Source organism: Podarcis erhardii (genome assembly GCF_964252035.2).
Source record: "Podarcis erhardii genome assembly, chromosome: 6".
Taxonomy (NCBI): domain Eukaryota; kingdom Metazoa; phylum Chordata; class Lepidosauria; order Squamata; family Lacertidae; genus Podarcis; species Podarcis erhardii.
Window position 1 is genome coordinate 89,716,973 of NC_138510.1, and position 23,911 is coordinate 89,740,883.

At 43.3% G+C, this 23,911-nt stretch overlaps 2 protein-coding genes across 2 annotated transcripts in view; one reads left to right on the forward strand and one right to left on the reverse strand.

Annotated features, from left to right (window-relative positions):
- NIBAN1 (niban apoptosis regulator 1) overlaps positions 1 to 23,911 on the forward strand; it is a 98,778-nt gene that overhangs the window by 32,547 nt on the left and 42,320 nt on the right. Inside the window, exons 2-5 of the mRNA XM_081865782.1 lie at positions 9,607 to 9,737; positions 11,474 to 11,605; positions 12,915 to 13,029; positions 15,805 to 15,972. Coding sequence (XP_081721908.1) covers positions 9,607 to 9,737; positions 11,474 to 11,605; positions 12,915 to 13,029; positions 15,805 to 15,972 — 546 coding nt within the window. The remainder of the gene's footprint in view (positions 1 to 9,606; positions 9,738 to 11,473; positions 11,606 to 12,914; positions 13,030 to 15,804; positions 15,973 to 23,911) is intronic.
- NOS1AP (nitric oxide synthase 1 adaptor protein) overlaps positions 1 to 23,911 on the reverse strand; it is a 226,750-nt gene that overhangs the window by 30,764 nt on the left and 172,075 nt on the right. The window lies entirely within an intron of this gene.

Genomic DNA, 23,911 nt, shown 5'->3' on the forward strand with positions numbered 1-23,911 from the left:
AGTAAGTGTGGGAAGAGGAGAGCAAGTTAATTTAGAATGTCATTTTAAAGAGTAATGAAGCGCCTTGCTAGAAGCTCAGCAAGAATCTGAAATCTACCCATCAACAGCAAATCAAGACTTGTAGGACCCTTCGTTTATAAAGGCACATACAGTGGTACCTCAGGTAAAGTACTTAATTCGTTCCGGAGGTCCGTTCTTAACCTGAAATTATTCTTAACTTGAAGCACCATTTTAGTTAATGGGGCCTCCTCCTGCCACCGCGCTGCCAGAACACAATTTCTGTTCTCATCCTGAAGCAAAGTTCTTAACCTGAAGCACTATTTCTGGGTTAGCGGAGTCTGTAACCTTAAGCACATGTAACCTGAAGCGTATGTAATCCGAGGTACCACTGTATTAAAGATGCTAGACCTCTATGGGGCTGCTGTGTGTTCATACTTAACTTCACATTGTTGGAAGAGGAAACCAAATAGCTTTGCTTTCAGAACCTTTTGTGGCAGCACTTTCAGAGATGCTGTTGGATTTCGTTGAGCACTGGAAAAGAAAACACATCTTGTTCCTCTGATTTATGCACACAGGTTTAAGATTGGTTCAAGAATTTCTCTATAATAGTGGGAGAGGGGATAAAATTTGGACTTGGCTTTCATTATCCTGATGGATTTTCCACATGGGTGGAAGTATTCAGACACAAACCACAGCAAAGGCCCCGTAGTGATAAGAGAGAGACAGCGCTCGCATGTGATGGTTAGCCAGACTTTCTGACTTATCATGGTTTATGTAGATTTTAGAGCAAGCAGTGTGCTAATGGATATTGCCCCCTCACTCCCACTTCCACTGGCATTAATGGGATAGTGTGGAACCAAAAATTAAGAAAATTATCATGATCAACAAATCAGAAAGCCTTAGAATCGGGTTACATCTGAAGTACAGATTATGGGTTGTTTGTCCCCAACAAGCCATGACTTCTAGCCAGCCGTAGGCAATGGTTTGTTATTCACTTACAGGTTGTGGCTTGTTAGGAAGCAACAAACTATGGTGCCTGCCTCCTCATTGGTTTCTTTCCATGTTGTTGGAGGAGCAAAGCGGAAGTGAGCGTGAAGCACTCACAAGCACATGACTCATTCCAGATAAAAGTATGGCTTGTTGTTGTCTGCAAAAGAAGCCAGCAAGGTATTTCGTAGAGGCCACTACAGTATATACGGGGGTGAGGGTGAGCGCAAAAGGGGCTAGCAGGAAATTCTATTTCACTTGGGACTCTTAATGAAGTTCTTATGAGAGGGGATCTCACCTTCCTTCTAGTACCAGGACAAAGGTGTGAGCTTTTAGCAAAAGCCAAAAGGCTCTTAGCCTGTGGAATCTTATCTGCTTGGTTCTCCTATTATACAAGGCTGCTGATTGCTCTCATATAGAATTAATCTGAATAGATTTGACTGAGCGTGGATAAAACAGATTTGTTGTTGTTGTTTAGTCGTGTCCGACTCTTCATGACCCCATGGACCAGAGCACACCAGGCACTCCTGTCTTCCACTGCCTTCCGCAGTTTGGTCAAACTCATGCTTGTAGCTTCGAGAATACTGTCCAACCATCTCATCCTCTGTCGTCCCCTTCTCCTTGTGCCCTCCATCTTTCCCAACATCAGGGTCTTTTCCAGGGAGTCTTCTCTTCTCATGAGGTGGCCAAAGTATTGGAGTCTCAGCTTCACAATCTGTCCTTCCAGTGAGCACTCAGGGCTGATTTCCTTCAGAATGGAGAGGTTTGATCTTCTTGCAGTCCATGGGACTCTCAAGAGTCTCCTCCAGCACCATAATTCAAAAGCATCAATTCTTCGGCGATCAGCCTTCTTTATGGTCCAGCTCTCACTTCCATACATCACTACTGGGAAAACCATGGCTTTAACTATATGGACCTTTGTTGGCAAGGTGATGTCTCTGCTTTTTAAGATGCTGTCCAGGTTTGTCATTGCTTTTCTCCCAAGAACAGATTTACAAGAAGCCAAAATCTTACAATGCTGTTTGCTTACGGCAGTGGTGGGCAGCTCTCCCCACCCCCTGCCGCCGCCTGTATGACTTCACCTTTTCTGCTAGGAAATAGGGACTTACTGTTGACACTTGTGAAAATGAGGCACAGTGTACATTTTGAAATAAATGGCAGAAAATGAGTCTATCTAGAATTTCAGGTTGTAGCTGTTCAGCCACATGAAGCAAGTACACACACGCCACAGCCAACGTCTTGCTGTTTTCCAAACTACAACTATTAGAGCAGCAGCAAAAATATATATATTAAAAAAATGGCGGTATTGAGGTTTTTGCTTTGTACTCCTCTTTAACCAATGGAAGTACCAGGGGAAGAGATCAAAGTGAGAGAAGAAGCTTTGACTGTTTCCTGTGTCCGGCTGCTGTTAAAGGCTAGGGAGTCGAAGCAGAAAAGAAACTGGCAACTTTATTCATGCTTTCAGCCCACAGGGAATGAAATCTCTCAGGGAGGGGGAAGAATTCCATGAATTCAGCAACTGCCCCAGTTTTGTATTGTAGATGATTGGTGCAAGCAATCAGCCCATGTGACTCATGACTCAGCCATGTTTTATTTGTTTTTGTTTTGTTTTAAGGAGCAAGGTGGAAGAGGCTGACAAATCAGAATAAAGAGAAGGAAAGCTGTAAAAACCTCAGCCCAGTATGGCAATACACTGTTCTGCTCATGCGATAGGGGAGATCAATATTTGTGTGTGTTCAGAGCAGGCATAGGCAAACTCGGCCCTCCAGATGTTTTGGGACTACAATTCACATGATCCCTAGCTAACAGAACCAGTGGTCAGGGATGATGGGCATTGTAGTCCCAAACATCTGGAGGGCCGAGTTTGCCTATGCCTGGTTTGGAGGAAGGAAAAAACTCAGTTAAGAATGTCACCACAGGACCAAATCATCCTAACTATTAATAAAGCGATGAATATTTAATCCCACCCACGGGATTTTCTGCTCATGTGAATCTTGCATTGATGGGTGTATCGCATGCTTTCAGCTGTCAAAAATGAGCCAGTTGTTGTGGCTGTTTTTTAGAGCTGCTTTTTCATCTCTGGTGAGGTGTGTTTGGGTGTATTTAAATACTGTGAAGTATTGAGGGAAAACCTAATCAAGATGTTTTATAGATGGTGCTTAACACCTACGTGGGTGGCGCTGTGGGTTAAACCACAGAGCCTAGGACTTGCTGATCGAAAGGTCGGTGGTTCAAATCCCCGTGGCGGGGTGAGCTCCTGTCGTTCGGTCCCAGCTCCTGCCCACCTAGCAGTTCGAAAGCACCCCTAAGTGCAAGTAGATAAATAGGGACCACTTTCTAGCGGGAAGGTAAACGGCGTTTCCGTGTGCGGCGCTGGTGATGGTTCGCCAGATGCAGCTTCGTCACGCTGGCCATGTGACCTGGAAGTGTCTTCGGACAGCGCTGGCTCCTGGCCTCTTGAGTGAGATGAGCGCGCAACCCTAGAGTCGGTCACGACTGGCCCTGACGGGCAGGGGTACCTTTACCTTTACTTTAACAGCTACCCAAATAGCTAAAATGTATAAGACAAAAACAAAGCTGTGCTGGAGGTCTGGTGAAACAGAGGGGAAACTTATACATGTTTGGTGGACCTGTGAAAAAGTCAAAAGCTTCTGGAACACAGTATATGATGAGCTTAAAAAAATGTTTAAGTACAACTTTATGAAAAAAACGGAAGCTTTTCTAGTAGGGATAATGGACATAGGTATAACAAGAGAATATCAGAAAATATTCCTCTACGCCACAGGAGCAGCAAGGATCCTAATTGCTAAAAACTGGAAAAAAGAAACTGTGCCAACAAAAAAGGAATGTCGAGATAAACTGTTATATTGAACAGGCTAGATTAACAGAGACAATTAGAGATCACACTAGACAAGAGTTTCAAAAAGCATGGGGGAAATGCAGAGAATACTTCACAAAACAGTGCCCTAAAATACATACCTGGACTTGTTTCAATTAATGTCTGCAGGAGACTTTGTGGATATTTAAGTTATAATTAGAAAAAGCTTAATAATTATTCATAAAGGAAACAAGTCCTGGAGAGCCCATTTCAGACAGTCATTTCCCAACGCAATTGAGAGATGCTGGTGACTGAGCCTGAAACTTTTATTCATGCAAATCATGTTGTCTGCCATGGAGCCATGGCTCTTCCCCCTTGGACTCTGGCCATCGTTCCCCCATAAGAGATTTTCGCCTCTTGGAGCTCTTGGCGTTGCTTTTCCCTCCCCAGGCTAGCTCCAATCAATCCAGCCAAGCAGACTAATGGAAAAACTTGGCTTAGCTTCACCTCAAACAACTCTTAACATCCATACCAAAGAATCAGGACTAAATTTGGAAATGGGATAAGGAGGAAGCTCGTTTGTCAAGTTTTTGGAAATCTGAAGGAAAAACAAAGCATGAGCAAGAATTAGTAAACTTCTTGTTTCCCGGGCCATATTATTTTGCGAAGTTACTTTGGTTTAATAAACACTTTCATGGGCTGCAAATCCTTTACTGGTAGAGGACTTCATGCCTTGGAACACATTCCCAATACACAGAGGGACATTATTACTGTACATGCTGTCTCCTTCCTTTGGTGTGGCTCATCGGTGTTAGTTGAACGCAACATATAATTCCAGTCCTCAAAATTGAAGGATACATATCATGGAGGAATTTGGTCAGTGTGCCATCATCCAGTTTTAGCCAGAGCAGGAAGTGACAGAGTGTCCTAACTACAGATGACCAGATGGATAACATGGTATTCCCTGACCCCTGTCAAAGCTTTCTGGTCAAACTTGCTCATTTGCTTCAGTAGCAGGGAAACTCTTGCTTGCTTCTTCCTTACCCCACCCTGCCACAATCTGACAGGATCACTTTCTGACAGTACTTTTTGTTGTTGTTTAGTCGTTAAGTCGTGTCCGACTCTTCGTGACCCCATGGACCAGAGCACGCCAGGCACTCCTGTCTTCCACTGCCTCCCGCAGTTTGGTCAAACTCATGCTGGTAGCTTCAAGAACACTGTCCAACCATCTCATCCTCTGTCGTCCCCTTCTCCTTGTGCCCTCCATCTTTCCCAGCATCAGGGTCTTTTCCAGGGAGTCTTCTCTTCTCATGAGGTGGCCAAAGGATTGTAGCCTCAGCTTCAGGATCTGTCCTTCCAGTGAGCACTCAGGGCTGATTTCCTTCAGAATGGATAGGTTTGATCTTCTTGCAGTCCATGGGACTCTCAAGAGTCTCCTCCAGCACCATAATTCAAAGGCATCAATTCTTGGCGATCAGCCTTCTTTATGGTCCAGCTTTCACTTCCATACATCACTACTGGGAAAACCATGGCTTTTACTATAAGGTACTCATGGTTTAAAGTAGGGTTGTACATTTTTATTGATTTTATCTGTTTTATCTGCTGTAAACTGCTTTGTTCTGCAGAGAGACATGGCCCTTTCTCAAGTTTTTTCTATAACCTGGTTGCTGATGGTGAATGATAGATCTTTGGCGATTGAGCAACCTGTCTAATATTTTTATCTAAAGCCCCCTTGAAATGTGTCTTGAAAGACATTCACCTGCAGTGTGGGAGGGAAATTTGTTCAAAAAGAAGCATATTTAGTATGGCAGCAGGGATGTTTGTTTAGAATTTCACAGTGTTGGACTCACGTTGTTTTGAGACCGCCTGCCTGCCTGCAAATCCCTTCTGCCATCGCTTCCTGCACATTTGGGAATAAACGAGATGATTGCACAGATCATAAATTTCCCAAGTGTTCTCTGCCCCAAAGGAAACCATAGCGGCTGCTCTGGACTTCCCACCGCTCAGGAAAAGACAAACACAAAGCATGGAAGTGAGATTCATAGTGACTTGAGGCCTGTTTTACAGAATGGAAGGCGAAAACATTATGCTGCCTAAAATCTCCTTGTCTTAAGTGGACATTGCCCATTGTGGCAAAGCCAAGCCAATCCTAATGGAGCTTCTTGTTGGAAGGTGGGGATAAAAAGAAAAATCAGGACAGTGGTACCTCGGGTTAAATACTTAATTCGTTCCAGAGGTCCGTAATTAACCTGAAACTGTTCTTAACCTTGAAGCACCACTTTAGCTAATGGGGCCTCCTGCTGCCGCCGCGCCGCCGGAGCACGATTTCTGTTCTCTTTTTTAAAAGCGTTTATTAATTTTCCAACAAGAACATCCAATTAACATATCAAATCCAATTCAATAAAAAAGTCCAATTGTCTTCCAAATTGTAATGATTTTTGTTTTCATCCTGAAGCAAAGTTCTTAACCTGAAGCACTATTTCTGGGTTAGCGGAGTCTGTAACCTGAAGCATATGTAACCTGAAGCGTATGTAACTCGAGGTACCACTGTAATAATGAATAATTGCTAATAGTAAAGAGCTCCTTATAAGACTGCTAAAGAGACTGATAAATGAAAATGCATTCTTTCAATCATGCTACTTCCTCATGTGCTAAAATGCTGAGGTTACCATAGGAATGGCCTGCGACCAATAACAGATGGGGATATTTTCCTACGCTGAGCCACAGATAGGGAGAGAGAGAGACTTGAGATGCAGAAAGCGCTGCGAATGTCTTTGAGACCTTCAATTATCTCTGCCGTAAAATGCAAGGATGTGGACCCTACCCAAATAACAAGGGGAGAGAGAGCACAATGGAAGTGTTTAAACAATTTGAAACAGCTGCAAGGAAGAAATACTGTAAACAGCGGCCAGATGTAGTAATGTCTCTTTTTTAAAAAAAATCCCAATAAACTATGCAGCTTCATGTTTTCCATATGTAAAAAGGCCGAGAACTCTTTCAGAAGGCTGATGGAAAGGGCTGACAGATGTGTGCAAGCGAGAGAACCTATGGAGGAGTTTGGGTGAGAGGGGCAACTGTATTAACAAACTGAGCACCTTCAAAGTTTTAGAATATAGAATATTGCATGGATATTATTGCTTTGTGTGTGTGGCTTTCAGAAACTGTGGAGAACTTGCTAATAAAACCCCAAAATGTTACCTCTAAAATTTTACCCTCTGATTGCACAGAAATATTTATTAATACGAATGATTACTTGTAAATAGAAATTGTGTGTAGCATTTTATATGGCAATTTACGGTCCCTGAACAACCCTTCACAATCCTGTAAGGTAGATTTTTGCAGTCTTCCAGATTCCCTGGTGCCTGGGCTTACCGATCGGAAGGTCGGCGGTTCGAATCCCCCAACGGAGAGAGCTCTCGTTGCTCTGTCCCAGCTCCTGCCAACCTAGCAGTTTGAAAGCACACCAGTGCAAGTAGATCAATAGGTACCGCTCCGGCGGGAAGGTAAACGGCGTTTCCGTGCGCTGCTCTGGTTCGCCAGAAGCGGCTTAGTCATGCCGGCCACATGACCCGGAAAGATGAGCGCCGCAACCCCAGAGTCGTTCGCGACTGGACCTAACGGTCAGGGGTCCTTTCCCTTTCCCTTTTTACTTCCTGTCAGCTCATGGCAAAAGTGAATTATCTGATCGAAGAACTCCTTGATACAAACTCTGGAAAAAACATGCTACTTGCAAATGTGTGTGATGAAATCTTAATTGTGCTCCCCCCCAAATCAGCCTCTGGATTTTAACCAGAGCAGCAGCAGGGTAGAAAGTGTATTTAACCCTTTGATAGTTTACTCTTTCAGATAATCTGGCAAAGCCATGGCTGTTCCAGATGGCTTTTAATTGTTTCCTTGTCTTTGTTAACTTTTGTGATGTTACCTCCATGAATGGTGTCTGTGTGGGTGGGTGAGACCTTTAGGATTTTTTTGGGTAGTTTTATATTGGATGTGTTTTATGCTCCATATGGTGTTTTATTCTGTAAGCTGTTTTGAATTCACCTTGTGAAAATAGGCAGGATAGAAGTCAACAAATGACTGGATGAATGCTGTTCTCGACCCGCCATTTCCTCACTCGGATCTGCCTCCTCAAATTGCTTTCTCCTGTGACTTAGGCTCCATATGTGCAGTTGTTAAAGGTAAAGGGACCCCTGACCATTAGGTCCAGTCGTGACCGACTCTGGGGTTGCGGTGCTCATCTTGCTTTATTGGCTGAGGGAGCCGGTGTACAGCTTCCGGGTCATGTGGCCAGCATGACGAACCAGAGCAGCACACGGAAACGCCGTTTACCTTCCCGCTGGAGTGGTACCTATTTATCTACTTGCACTTTGTGCTTTCGAGCTGCTAAGTTGCAGTTGTTACCCTTGTACAAATTCAGTGGAAACAGGACAACAGTGGGAAAGACCATAGCTCAATGGTAGTAGAGCTTCTGCCTTATGTACAGAACACCCCAGGTTCTCTAGGTAGGGCTGTGTTCTATGTTCTTAAGAGTTGTTGAATTTCTTGGGTAACTGATGTGTTTCTTGGAAAGTTAAGGTGATTGTTTTATTGGTGGTTGTGTACAGTCGTACCTTGGGTCCCAAAAGCCTTGCGAGTCGAACGTTTTGGCTCCTGAACACCGCAAACCTGGAAGTGAGTGTTCCAGTTTGCAAACGTTCATTGGAACCCGAACGTCTGACGCAACTTCCACGGCTTCTGATTGGCTGCCGCCGCTTCCTGCAACCAATCGGAAGCCACGCCTTGGTTGTCGAACATTTTGGAAGTTGAACGGACTTCCATTCGACTTCCAAGGTACACCTGTATTTTATATTCTCTATGGTTTATTTTGGAAGGACACGGGTGGCGCTGTGGGTTAAACCACAGACTTGCCGATCAGAAGGTCGGTGGTTCGAATCCCCGCGACAGGGTGAGCTCCCGTTGCTCGGTCCCTGCTCCTGCCAACCTAGCAGTCCAAAAGCACGTCAAAGTGCAAGTAGATAAATAGGTAGCGCTCCAGCGGGAAGGTAAACAGCGTTTCTGTGCGTTGCTCTGGTTCGCCAGAAGCGGCTTAGTCATGCTGGCCACATAACCCAGAAGCTGTACGCCGGCTCCCTCGGCCAATAAAGCGAGATGAGCGCTGCAACCCCAGTCGGTCACGACTGGACCTAATGGTCAGGGGTCTCTTTATCTTTACCTATGGTTTATTTATTTTTATGAAGAGTGTTATACAAGTAAAATGAATGAATGAAGGAGCAGCTTTGGAGATGGCAACGTGAACCGACCTTTTGGTGAATTAAGATAATCTGGATTCACCACTCTAGAAGAAGAAGGCCCTGAGATGGTGGCCAAGAGACAAGCAAAGACTTGTTTGAGAGACTTAAGAGAAACTTACTGGAACGAGGCTCACAATCTGGACTGAAATATGTTAAAATGTTGTGCTTCAGGACTTTATATGTTGCCGCAGCCCATCAGAAACACTGGAACAAGAACAGGAAGATCTCTTTAGGAAGATCCTATCTCACTAAGCTTTCCAGGAAGGACTAGAAACAGTGCTGTGTCAGATATAACAAAAGGCTATTAGTTCAGGTGATGTTTTTGTTGTTTCAAAGGTGTCGGTTAGAAACTTCCCTCGTCTTGCAACATCACCCAGTACATGCCATCATGTAGGTCTTTTGCAGAGTGTGGTATTAAATGCAGTTTTGAGAACTTCACAGTTGTGAAGCCTGGAAAAAAAGAGCAAGCGAGCTGCTGAATGTATAATAAATTTTAATGTTCCATTTCAGGAAAGACGGAGGCTGTGATCAAGAACTTCAGTCCGCACTATAAACGCCAATATGCAGTGTCCTTCTGCAAGAACATCCAGAATGAGCTGGAACAAAACAGGGACCTGCAGTCCCATTTCTTAAAAACAAAGGTAACTACAAGAAGAGTTTGCTATTTCACTGGCTGTATGTGCCCTACACATTCTGAAACCCTTTTATTGATCGCAGGTTGTTGGTTGTTTACCCCCTGCTCACATGAGCCACTTCTCCTTGGCACTTCCTGGTTTTGGCAAACCACAATAGCTGTTAATGTCAGGAGCTCGTCCTACACTCGAGTAGGACCCTGGCAGAGACACATGCCCGACTGGCATGTTCTCTCCCTCCTGGTCGACTGTTCAGGAGCTTCAAAAGCTTTCTTCTGCCTGAACATCACAGCAACCAACGCCAACAGACATCAGCACACTTAGGGATCCGCAGAGTTTGTGCAGCTTGCGTAACAGACCTCAGCAACTCAGCATTTTGGCTAATCTACTTTATTTACATATATGCGCACATGGAGCACTGCAACATGGCTCCCTCTCTCTTCACGGAACACAGTAACACAAACATCCTGTCTTCGTCACTTCCCACTTTGTGGAGTCAAAACATACACTGTCATGTGATAGACAAAAATCCCATAACTGCAATCATGGAGCAGGAATTCTAACAAGTTGCAAGTCCTCACCCAGAAATGAAGTTTGTTTGTTTATTTATTTAGCAAAACTTTCCTACCCTCTTTTCTTCCCATTTTACCTTTCCCAAGTATCCCATGAAAACCACAAAAAGGGCAGTGGTCCTGCTCCCTGTATTCAGAGCCACACAACACATTTTTCAGTGCCACAACACACTTTTAGCTACAAGGTCTCTTTATCAGGGGTAGCGAGTGGGGAGGGGGAAAACTAGTGCACCCCCAGGCAGGCTGCAGTGTAAAATTATGTAATTCAGTCCGTCTCCTTCCTTCCTATTCCCATCTATCAGCTTTATATACAGGGCAATGAACACCATCACCCTTGCTAAAAGACCTCCTGGAGATGTTTTTAAATTGGAAACTCAGGCTTTAATTTGAAACTGGACTGAGAGAGGCTGAGGCCTCAGATTGGGGGCTGATAACGGGATATGGTGTCTCTGAGCAAGTACAGAGCGCATTTAAGTTTGTTTGTTCTATTAGATGTTTAATAGTACGTTTTGACTCTTTGAGGCAGCTTGGAACAAATCCTTTGTTATTTACTAACCTTGGATCCTAGAGCAATAGGCAAGAAGGATCCTAGAATGCAACAACTGATTGGCTTGCAGGAGAAGACCAATCAGGCTCCAGGAAGAAGTTAATCAGCCTATTAGGCTGGTAGGATCGTAGAATGCAACAACTGATTGGCCTGCAGGAAAAGACCAATCAGGCTCCAGGAAGGAAGCAGAATCGGCCAATCAGATGGGACTCATTGTGTAAATAATGTATATAAAAGCCTGAGGCTTGGGGGCGTAATTCAATCACTGTTTTACAAGCTGCAATAAAGAGCATGAAATCACTAGAGTATATTTCATCCTTAAAGCTAATTTAAAAAAAAAATAACTAAACTAAAGCAACAGCTTAAAACAGAACTATAGATGGGCTTGTACACCAAAGACATTCAGAGTTCGAGCAAACATTTCGCTAGCCAGTGTAACTTCGCACTGTGCTGTCAATGCCAGCTCCCAAACAACAGAAGCTATAGTCCAGAAGCTTTCAGTTTCTATTCTAACATATTCTAGTCAGGTTTTTGGACCCCCATGAAAAAACACACCCCTTTCCTTTTACAAATGAAGAAGCAGAAAGAAGCCATTTCTATTTCTCAGTATCTTGTCTTTTCTATAGCCCCCTGCAGACTCCAGCATGGTCTTTTATGAAGGAGAAGTGTCACATTTTGCTGAAGACTTGAAGAAATGGAAAGACAGATATATAGTGGTGAATAGCAAATATGCCGTGGAGAGCTTTGAAAACAAAGAGGTAAGTTGTCAGTTTACTGGGTGCTGAGGCTTGATGTCATGGTGCATTGATTCATCATGTTCAGTTTTGAGATCCTCAGTGCTGCTTCACTGACAGGTGGGCGGGGTATAAATAATAAATTATTATTATATTATTATTATAACCTCATCAAGGATAAGCAACTGTGACCAGTTTCTCAAACCTGGGAACTGCTCAGCCACAGTGCCTCCATTTTGCCAAGATTCAAGCTCAGCTTGTTTTTCCTCGTCCATTTCACCACTGTGTCCAGCAAGGCCTCTTCTGATTCATATGTTATGGAGAAATAGAGCTAAGTGTCATCAGCATACTGATGGCACCTCGCCTCAAAACTCCTAATGACCACTCCAGATGGCTTCATGTATATATTAAATAGCCCAGGGGCTGAAAGGCACTCTCTCAATTCTACTCTCTGACCTTAGTTCTGAAGGTAGGAACAGAACCATGAATATGCCATGCCACATAATTCGTGGAGCAAATTTTTACTCCATGAAAAAAGTAACAACAGAAGCTGCCTGTGGTCAGGGCAGCATTTTGGCTGTGCTCAAAAACTACTGTATTTTTCGCTCTATAAGACGCACCAGGCCACAAGAAGCACCTAGTTTTTGGAGGAGGAAAACAAGAAAAAAAATATTCTGAATCTCAGAAGCCAGAATAGCAAGAGGGATCGCTACGCAGTGAAAGCAGCAATCCCCCTTGCTGTTCTGGCTTCTGGGATAGCTGCGCAGCCTGCATTCGCTCCATAAGACGCACACACATTTCCCCTTACTTTTTAGGAGGGTAAAAAGTGAGTCTTATAGAGCAAAAAATAAACAGTATATTAAATTCTCGCATCAGGCAGTCTGAATATTGTGCCACGGAAAACTGAAATCCCTGAGCTGCACAGATTATACATACGGAAAATGTTTGCATAATTAATTTGATACTGTTTTTATTTATTCTGTGTAAGTGCTGAGTTGTTGAAAGCTGTGCTGGGAGCTTGTTGAAATCAAAGGGGAGCTGCAAGCCAAATAAATTAAATGCAGGTTTTTAATTTTGCTAAGCAGGTCAAGGAAATATATGGGTTCCTCCAAGTCTTACTCGGCCACTACTCTCACTTCTGAGCTTTTCAGGAGGCACAGCCCACAGGGACTAGAAACTTGTTTTCTCTTTCCTTTTTTTAATAAAGCAGACACCCCCAGAAAAGATGGAAACCCCCAGCTGTGGTTTCTGTGCACCCCTTAAAAAGCCACAATCCTTCTCTCATATCTGTACATCTGTACATCTTAACCTTATTTCTCTTCCTCGAACCCAGGCATTCCAGAAGGGCGTTAGTCCTAAAAGCTGCATTTTACCTGTTGGAGGCAAAGTACTGACGACAGAAGAGGAGTATAACTTGTTATCTGATAAACATTTTCCAGACCCGAGTGGTAAGGCGTGTCAAGTGAAAGTAGAATGGCCAATTTCCATCCTAACTGCCCTGTTTGATTATTGGCAAGACTTAGAAAGGGAGGACTGCTATATGAGACAGCAATCTTTTGTGGGTGCCTTCACATCAATAGAGTTTGTTCCAGGGTGGATTTGATTTAAGTCACTAGTCAGTAAGACTTAATTTAATTTTTTTTTTAATTTTTTTAAGAAAGACTCTTGCTGGTATAATCTTAATATTTACAACTGGATGAAGGTTTCATTTTTGGAATTATAAATTTTCAGAGTAGTTTTTTTACAGTTATATCAAAAATTACTGATTTGGTTATACTATTAGAAATACATAGACCGATATCACATTATTGTGAGGTTTAATAAGTTAACTATTTATATTTCGACTTTTCTGCTGTACTGTATTGGAAGGAGAAAAACAATCAGTTCCTTAATAACAATTTAAACAATTTATGTAACTAAAGCAATAACATTATAGCATATGTATCCATGTTTGTTAACTGATGTGGTTAAATAATAATAAAAAAAAACCTTAGACTGAGTTTTAGCACACATGAAAAATTGAAAACAAATCCTTATTTCCTGATGAATAGCCTTTGGACTATGATATAGCTTAAATGGAAAACTATCTATAGAAATATTTTCCCTCCAAAAGCATTTTATTTTTAAAATCCAATTTAAATAAAAAAAATCCTATTACAAAAAAATCCAATTTTTTTTTTTAAATCCATTTTATTTATTTCTTTATTTTAACTCCTTGATTTTTATTCACCCTGGTTTGTTCTGATTCAGCAGTAAACAGCAGATTTTCCAGGGGAAGGTAGTGGGACACACGACCCAGGGCCAGATTTAGGTTTGATGAGGCCCTAAGCTACTGAAAGTAATGGGGCCCTTTATAATGTCTAGCTGTCCTTTGTCAACAATTGTCGTTGTTTCTTATGTTGACTATATGCTATATGGTAATTTATGGACCTAACAGATATCTAAAGCCATTTGCACATAATAAAGTACGTATTTTATCAAAGTAATTATAACGAGTCCATGCAGAATGTAGGCACCCTATATATAGAAATGAGCAAACCAGAGATATTTTAGGGAGCAGGCTAGAAGGCGAGGTCCATTACTTACATCACAGGAGCCTACACAACACAAAACACTGTTGCTGTATGTAGGTTTTATTTGTTTTTTATCTTATATTTTGGAAATGTACATCCAGGTTTTTTTCCCTTTAAATTTTTTTGGGCCCCCAAGAGAGTGGGCCCTAAGCTATAGCTTGTTTAGTTTATACAGTGGTGCCCCGCAAGACGAATGCCTTGCAAGACGGAAAACCCGCTAGACGAAACGGTTTTCCGTTTTGGAGATGCTTTGCAAAACGAATTTCCTATGGGCTTGCTTCGCAAGACAAAAATGTCTTGCGAGTTCCTGCGGGGTTTTTTTCCTTCCCCCCCTTTTTCTAAGCCTCTTAACAGCTGATCCGCTAAGCCGCTTATCAGCTGATCCGCTGATAAGCCGCTTATCACCTGATCCGCTAATCCGCTAATAGCGCTAATCCGCTAATCCGCTAATGGGCTTGCTTCGCAAGATGAAAAAACCGCAAGACGAAGAGACTCGCGGAACGGATTCTTTTCGTCATGCGAGACACCACTGTACGTAAATCTGGCACTACTCAGACCCATGACTTGAAAACACTTAAATCTCAGGACAAACTGAGGTGCAGATAGGCCCTGAGTCTCCTGATGAGAGATGAGCTTGGAATCTCATAAGCCTTGCCTAAAGACATGTGAGGTGAACCTTACTAGGAATGCAGCACACTATTAAAAACGTCCTCCTGCAGCATCTGTAAACACTGAGCGCTCGTAATGCATGCTGAGTTAAACATTCCCCTCCCTGGTAGCTTACACCATTTACGTATAGATAAATGTTTGTATAACAAGGAGGCAAGTCATGCAATGTACAGTGGTGCCTTGGTTCTCAAACGCCTTGGTACTCAAACAACTTGGAACCCAAACACTGCAAACCTGGAAGTAAGTGTTCCGGTTTGCGAACTTTTTTCGGAAGCCGAAAGTGCTCCGTTTTGAGTGCCACGCTTCCGATTTGAGTGTTATGCTGAGGTCTGTGTGTTTTTGCTATTTATTTTGCGTTTTTGTTTTTGCGTCTCTCTTTTTCTGATGGATTGATTGTGTGACTGCAGGACATAGTTTATTGCTTTCATTTTATCGATCAAGGGTCTCATTAGGTAGTGAAATTCATGTTAAATTTCTGTTTTAGGGGTTGTTTTTAAAACCACAAAGCCTAGGGCTTGCCAATCACAAGGTCGGCAGTTCGAATCCCTGCGATGGGGTGAGCTCCCGTTGTCCGGTCCCAGCTCCTGCCCACCTAGCAGTTTGAAAGCACGTCAAGTGCAAGTAAATAAATAGGTACCACTCCAGCGGGAAGGTAAACGGCGTTTCCGTGTGCTGCTCTGGTTCACCAGAAGCGGCTTAGTCATCCTGGCCACATGACCCGGAAGCTGTCTGCGGACAAACGCCGACTCCCTTGGCCTATAGAGCGAGATAAGCACCGCAACCCCAGAGTTGTCCACGGCTGGACCTAACAATCAGGGGTACCTTTACCTTTAAAAGTCTGTAACAGATTAATCCATTTTGCATTACTTTCTATGGGAAAGTGCACCTTGGTTTTGGAACAGACTTCCAGAAAGAATTAAGTTTGAGAACCAAGGTACCACTGTATTAGTTTTTTTAAATGTCCTTTTTTCTCTCTTAAAGGTTCCAATGAAAAGGAAAATGCACAAGCTTTTGTTGGCCTTCCAAAGGAATTTCCGGTCTATTTGTGGCAACCTTTCCTCCGACACAGTTGCTTCTGCTTTCCGGATCGGGAGTCGCAGAAGAAATTCAGCACCGTATTGAACGACTGCATCAGACACTTAAACCACGGTAGGTGCAAAAGGCTACGTTCAACATCCTTGCTATTGTGTCTACATATCTGATTGTCACCAGCTAGCGGGCCAATATTCTTTTGCAAAATTACTACGTCACTCCCTTGTATGGAGCTGGAGGGAACTACTAATTATGGATGATGTGGAAATACCATGTTAGGCCTTTCTCTGCTCTTTCCAGCCACAGCTGCAGCGTGGGGTGGGGTGGGGTGGGTAGAGAAAGAAAGTGCAATATGAAATTAAGGAAGTGATATTATTCCATGTTGTATTCAGCCGACTATTTTGTCAGGCTTGGGGAAGGAAGGTGGACGTTGGATTTACAAAACTGGGGTGTGTGTTTCCCCAGTTTTTTCAAAATGCCATCTTAATTACAGTGGTGCCTCGCAAGACGAAAAGAATCCGTTCCGCGATTCTCTTCGTCTAGCGGTTTTTTCGTCTTGCGAAGCAAGCCCATTGACAGCTTAGCGGATTAGCGCTATTAGCGGTTTAGCGGCTTTTAGCGGCTTATCGGCTTAGCGGATCAGCTGATAAGCTGCTTAGCGGCTTAGAAAAAGGGGGGGAAAAGGAAAAAAAACCCGCAGGAACTCGCAAGACATTTTCGTCTTGCGAAGCAAGCCCATAGGGAAATTCGTTTTGCGAAGTGCCTCCAAAACGGAAAACCCTTTCGTCTAGCGGGTTTTCCGTCTTGCGAGGCGTTTGTCTTGCGGGGCACCACTGTATAGGTGAGTGTTAGAGTAAAGGGCAATGCCCAGCCAGTTTTAAGACTGGAAGTGGTCTCTGCTAGTCCAACCTTTTTCTAGCAACCACAAAGGAATCATTTCCTATACCTTTCTGATCCTTCATGAGCAAGGGACCCCACTTCTTTTTAAATTACAGATCTGTACTTGGGCAGACAATGTACTCAGCGCTGAGGCAAGATCTATATGTGGTGAAGCATCTATATATGGTGAAGCTTCTGCTTTGGGGAGGAACACACATTTTTGGCATGGCAGAGAGTCCTGAATCTCTATAAGCCTCCTCTGAACGCGCCCTGTAAAACAGCCAGCTGAAGTCAATTTCCTCTGATGCATACTTAAAGGGAAAGCATTTATTTTGCATGGTTTGTAATCCCCATTATTCATCTTTTGAAACTTTGGTCATACAGTGATCTGGGTGAAATATAATCTCTTTTGTTCTGTACTGGGCCAGTAATAGAGTGGATCAACTTTTCCTGGCACGCTGCAAATCTTCTCTGACTCAGAACCTGCACAGTGGGTTTATCTTTCTGCAGAAATGTTAGCTGACTCGTGGTTCCCTTGGCTGCCTCCGCTCCTAGCTGAATTTCAGCCCATTGCTCAGTGATGTGCTAGCAAAGTGTGGAGTAAATGACCTAATAAGTATTTTCTATCTTTAACATTCTGGATTTATTTCCTGCTCTCTTCGTGCTTGCGCCTCCATTTTTTATTTATTTCTGTCACATGAAATAACCACGCTGTGGAAGGATCTTCCACATGTTAAATATCTGGATGTTTGACGGGAAACTTACGAGCGCAGAGTTGCTTTAGGGGAGGGGTGGAGTCGTTGCACGAACTGAGATTTCGGTGTGGCTGACTTCATTCTGCTCATTTTAGGGGAAGGAACGACAGACTCTGCAACACACGTTAAACGAAAGGCCGGTAGAGAAATTTTGGCAACAAGAAAGCAGCACCCTTGTTGATTTCACCAGCATCTGCTTTGCCCTTCCCTTTCACTGGGTGGCTACCCCAGAGAAATAACTAACAACATTGAAATCCTAAACAGTAGTTAGTTAAAAGCGAAAACCCACAACATCAGGAAATCTAGTCAGAACTACACTGTTAAAGAGAAACAAGGCTACTGCCATTATGCACTCTGTTCCCGACCTTATTATTTCGCGTCTGTTTGTTAATTCCAAGCATGTTAGATTTGTGATTGTGACCTTGTTTGCAGTACTAAAGGCAAGGCAGAATTTATTAAGCCTGTAGGAAGTGTTAAGCAGAAATGGAAGAACTATGGATTTCTCTTGGTGAGTGAATCATATTTTGGGGCAATAAATTCCCTATTCACACAGATCCCCGCCCCCCATATATGCTGTGTGTACACGGGGCAGGGGGAGGATGCACCCCTCCTAAAGCCCGCCTCCCCTTGGTGTGTTGGGCTTACTGTTTGAAAGGGCTTGTGCACACAGCCACAATCTGTAAAAAAAAATCGTATCCTGGAACACTAGGGGGGAAGTGATGGAATAGTGTGAGCAGACCCTGCACTGTGTGTTTAGACCTTTAAACCTCCCCCTTAAATAAATTCAGACAAGGCTCAAATTTTGGTTTGGTTTTTAGCAGAATTTAGGCCACAACTTTATTGATTACAGCAAGTGACTGGTTGCATAGGCTCTGGTTCGACTAGCTCCCTGCCATGCAGGTAGCGCTGACCCAGAACATCAGCATAGGTCAGCCAAGGGTGAACACCTGGATAAGCGGAAAGCCGGGAACAGGCTATCTCTGCCACCCAAATGTCCCCCTGGACTCAGGCATGGGCACAACCCCCTCTCAGGGGTTGACCAAACCATCGAGTCCCTGGATTCCTTTAACGGAATACCCTTCACATAGGGATGGCGAGAGCGTTCTCCCATCCCTATCACCTGAACCAGAGCCTATCCGCAACCTTACAAGTTGTGACGATTTGCTACGCGGCAGGTGAAACCCAAATGGCAACAGCCAATCAGCCAAGTGGGGAAAATTCCTGCCGTGTGCCTGTCCCAACAACAGACGATACACGACGGCATCGCAAGGTCAAGCCTAAAAGTAGGGAGAGGTGGGCGGGTGTTCCGAATGCATGCGCCGAAAGAGGAAGCTCTGGGTCACGTGCATGGGCATAAATAGGTCCCTCAAACCGTTTAGCCTGCGTCCCATTGGCCTGATTGAACCCTGCATCAAGGGACCTACCAATCGGGTGTTGTGGCTATCCAAACATTCCCACCCCACAACACAGGGTTAGGTTGCCAGGTCTCACCGCAACACGTGCCCTCTTTAAAGGAGGACCCGATTTGTGTGCAGACAGCGGTTTGTGCAAGTGCTATTGTAGTGTGCAGCCTGGTAAGCGTGGCTGTAATTGTCTGACTGCATCAATCTTTATGGAATCTGGCATTTTGCATAGAATTTAGGCTCCTACCGATTAATTGATTTTTTAAACTTCTATACCACTTAACCCCCCCCCCCCGGTTTTATTTGTATGCCGCCTTTCCAAGGTTAAAACCATTCTCTAGGCGGCTTACAGTATATATTTTATAAATGACATAACTACAAATGTGACAAAAGTAGCCCTAAACAATAAACAAAACACCAGGAAGTTTGCAACCAAATTGAACAATTTATACAGAAAGCATAAGATGCAAAATAAAGATACAAGAAGTTAACATCAAAGACAAAATTTTTAGCATTTTAAAAATATCTCTAAGTGGTGTACAAAAAGCTGAAGATACAACAAACTTAAACAAAATATTGCAAAAATACACAGTTACATATAAAATGTTACATTAATACAAAGTGAGTAATATATATCAATCTATATCAGTTCATTTTCCTTCTGACACACCCTCCCTCTCAGCCTCTGGGTTCTCACTCAGTGTCCAAACCAAGTAAGAATAAGTTAGTCATTAATTTCCAAGTGTTTACTCTGAGTCGAATTAACATTGGAAACAACCCATAGTTTTCACATTTGATAAAGGTTCTAACCTTCATGATTGCGGAGTTGCATTTGAAAACAAGTATTTAAGTTTATAGATGTCTCCAGTTAGGCTCACAGAACTGTAGAACCAACTCTGGAAGTTTAGAACTGTCATGCCCTTTATCGTTCTCCTTTATGGTGGCTGCTCATATTGCACATGCTGATAATTCTGCTATCAGCCCTAGATGTTAATCCACTTGTCACCACACTGCTGCTTCTCTCAACTCTCCTCTTAGTTCTGCAAAAAAGCCACTCACTATTTAATTTTTATGTTTGGCAAATATGTGTTCCTTTAGCTCTGACTTCCTGCTTCCCTGCTGAATTCTGATCGCTCAGGGCTGAAGCAGTCCTGGCTGTGTCCTTCATACCTACACAGTGTTCCTTTGCTTTTTTCATTCTTTGTTTTCGTACAACACAGTTAGCGCTTGCATAGAGTTTTGAAGATATCTCTAATAGATTTCTCCATATATACAGTATATACATATTTTTAAAACCACCCTCTTCTCTTTTAGAAAAGTTGTCACCAGGGATATATTTCCCCCTTAAGATATCTCACTCGTCCTATCAGACCACATTTTCAGCTACTCTGGGATTCCTCAGATGTTTTGCTGGAAGAGGAAACCGAACACTCACTCCACATTTTGCTTTAGGCAGAATTTCTGTGGCAGCCCAGGTTGTTGCTGTCCTTGAGCCTTTGTGATAGAGCAAGGTAGAAAGAATAAATGAAGAGGTGCCTTAATATTCAGCCCCTACCCCATGCTCTCCATTCTTTTGGAAGCTGTAGTTTTGCAACTAAGCAACGCTTTTTGCAGATCATTAGGATTCAGCAAATCCTGCAAGATGAGGACTGCTGAATCCTATAGGTATGTAAGCTTTGTACATGAAGCTTGCAAGTTTTCTGTTGCTATAAAAACAGTGCATGATTGCAGGCCCGCATCCTGTTTGGAAGTGACCTCATCTAGTTTCTGTTGGTGGTTAGCAGCTCTTGTACCGCATGATCTGGCTAAGGAAGCCTCACAGTCCTGTTTCTTTGTGTACCAGGCAATTTAGCTCTCATTACAATGGATGGCACAGAGTGAAGCCTTGAGTTTTTTTGTTTTTTTAATTCCTGCTCTGCAAATATCAGCTCTTACTTATTCTTCTGGGTTTGCAGACTACAGTCAAATGCTGAATCATAAAGCTGTGATTGCATGAAATTGAAAATCTAGTTCATACAGGATTCTCCTCATTTCCAACCCCCCCAAAAAGTGGGAACAGTTTCCCACTTCTACCCAATGATTCCTACAACGTGATTGTATCCACAACAACTATCGCCTAAAAAATAAAACAGCTCTCAGGGTTTTAAACATTTAAAAACAAATAAAATTGTAACCTTGCAGCAGTAAGCTTGAAAACCAGTGCAAAATACTATACAATATAAGACACGGTTCTAATCCTTTCTAATTAGACAAAGCACTCACATCAGCCATGTGCCTTCCTTGCCATAACCTAGCCTCTTGGGCTTGCCGATCAGAAGGTTGGCAGTTCAAATCCCCATGACGGGCTGAGCTCCCGTTGCTCTGTCCCAGCTCTTGCCAACCTAGCACTTTGAATGCACGCCAGTGCAAGTAGATAAATAGTTACCGCTGCGGCAGGAAGGTAAACGGTGTTTCCGTGTGCTCTGGCACTTGTTGCGGTGTCCCGTTGCACCAGAAGCGTTTTAGTCATGCTGGCCACATGACCCGGAAAAGCTGTCTGTGGACAAACACCGCCTCCCTCAGCCTGAAAGCGAGATGAGTGCCACAACCCCATAGTTGCTTTTGACTGGACTTAACTGTCCAGGGGTCCTTTACATTTACCTTTTACCTATGGCAGCAACCACTGGATCAAAGTGGACTATTAGAGGCATAGCTGTAAACGTTTCCCCTTTTTTAAGGGAAATTCCCTTATTCTGAATAGGATTCCTCACAAGAAAAGGGGAAAGTTGACAGCTATGATTAGAGGTAATAATAATAATAATAATAATAATAATAATAATAATAATAATACCACGCCCATCTGGTACACAGAAGGTACACAGAAGACTTATTGAATCACAGAATCACAGTGCTGGGTGGAATTCAACATACTGCTGAGAAAATGAAGAAGAAGAGGAGGAATTTGGATTTGATATCCCGAAGGATATCACTACCCTAAGGAGTCTCAAAGTGGCTAACATTCTCCTTTCCCTTCCTCCCCCACAACAAACACTCTGTGAGGTGAGTGAGGCCACCCAGCAGCTGCATGTAGAGGAGCAGAGACGCAAACCCGGTTCCCCAGATTACGAGTCTACTGCTCTTAACCACTACACCACACTGGCTCTCTCCATCAACGCAACCATTTCTTCCATCAACACAACCATTTCTGCTTGCCTGACAGGATGATCTCTCTTCTACTCCCGCCAAATGTTCTGGGGGTTCTCCCGATCCTCCACAACAGATTTGTGGGAGGTACAGGGGGAGAAGAGAGGGGAAAGCCCTGTTACACTAACAGGAGTGATTTTGCTAGCTTCCCCTACTGCGCTGGGGTAGTTGAATCTGGCCCTTTATCCCCAATGTTAAACGTTTCTCATTTAGGAGTGGTCTGCTTTTCATTTAAGACGGAGATGGCAGGCTGAATGCTTGCATGTAGCTCCATCTGATAGCCTGGAACACATTCAGAATGTGGATGTGTTTAGTGACTCATTAAATCTCGGATTCTCTGCTGAAAAACCTGATCGTTTTGCATCTCTGCTTCTCTTTGCCTTCAGAGCAGCAAACCCTTTAGGCACCAGGATGAGAAAGGCAAACACTCGGCAGTTATCGGTAACTGTTGCTACCCAGTTTATTTTATCGTATTCTGAACATGTGGGAATTCATCCGTGTGATAATTCTAAGAAGATAGGGGAATCTGGGCCTGTTTCCTTCTGTTAACCCTCTAGCTTTAAACATGAGCAGCCAGCATGTGGGTGGAAACCAGTTCTGTGAGCTAGCAAGTACTCAGTCAACTCCAGACTTTGGTAAGCAAGCAAGCAAGTAAATAAGATGGAATTAGAAACTGCATCAAAAGAAAATAAGCAGTGATTTCTAAGCACCACGCATGATATAGTCATAAGTTACATTCATCATCCCTTGCATTCATGTTGCACAGGGACCCATTTTTCAGTCAAAGTGCACAAGGACTTCAGGCAAGCACAGACTAATAAAATAGTAAGCTACCCTAGGAGTAGGGCTAAGGGGAAAATTTGGCTCAGTTCACATTTAAAAGCGACTTTACCATTTTACCCCTTCGGAAATAATATACAAACCAAAACAAAGCCATAGGCTTGAAATTTGCACAATTTTGGAGTGTAGCTCTCCAGAAAAGTAATACGTGCAAAAAATGTGTGTGTTAAGGTAAAGTGTGCATGAAAATGTATGTATCGTTGAAAATAACTTAGTAAAATGCATTATATTAGAGAAAATATGCGCCGCAACCCCATAGTCAGCTTTGACTGGACTTAACCGTCCAGGGCTCCTTTACCTTTTTTTTTTTTTTACCTGCCACAAAACTTCCCTCAGTGCCTCCTCCTGTCCGTGATGAGTAGACTTAGAGTAAATTGGATGTTGAGCTGACATCAAGGTCTGCCACAGTGACTTAGGACATTGGATACAAGGTATGAACAGACCTCGTAAACTCACCCTACCCAGAGGAGTGCCTATTTGCTTGCCCATTCTCATAAACTTTGGCTGTTTGCTGCGCTAAATGCTGTGCCCCCCCCCCCCCATTGCAGGGAGCATGTTGTTTACTTGATCAACCACTTAGCTTGTACCTAGCCAGGTATCTATTCCTCTTGCGCACCTGCAATAACCTGCAACCGTGCCTCGCTTGTCTAGCGCTCTGATTTAAGCTTTAAAGTCTTTGGCAGAAACTAAGCTGGGAGTTTTGAGTTCTTCATGCCTGGCAGTGAAGTGGCTGATTGAGGAAGACTGCTTTAGGAAGTGTAACATCAGGAGCTGTCTGTCTTCCCATTCTCACCACATGCTTTGTCAGCATTCAGGCAAAACTCAGGGATTGTGTGCATCGCTCGCTTTGCTAGCATGGAGTTTTCGGTCATAACTGAGAATTCTTAAAAAGTTGGCTCATCCCGTTGCAGGCAGAGTGATCAGAGAAACACATATGCTGAATGCCTGCACTATTGATTCAAACTATTGTTTGAATCCCTGCAACAGGGTGAGCTC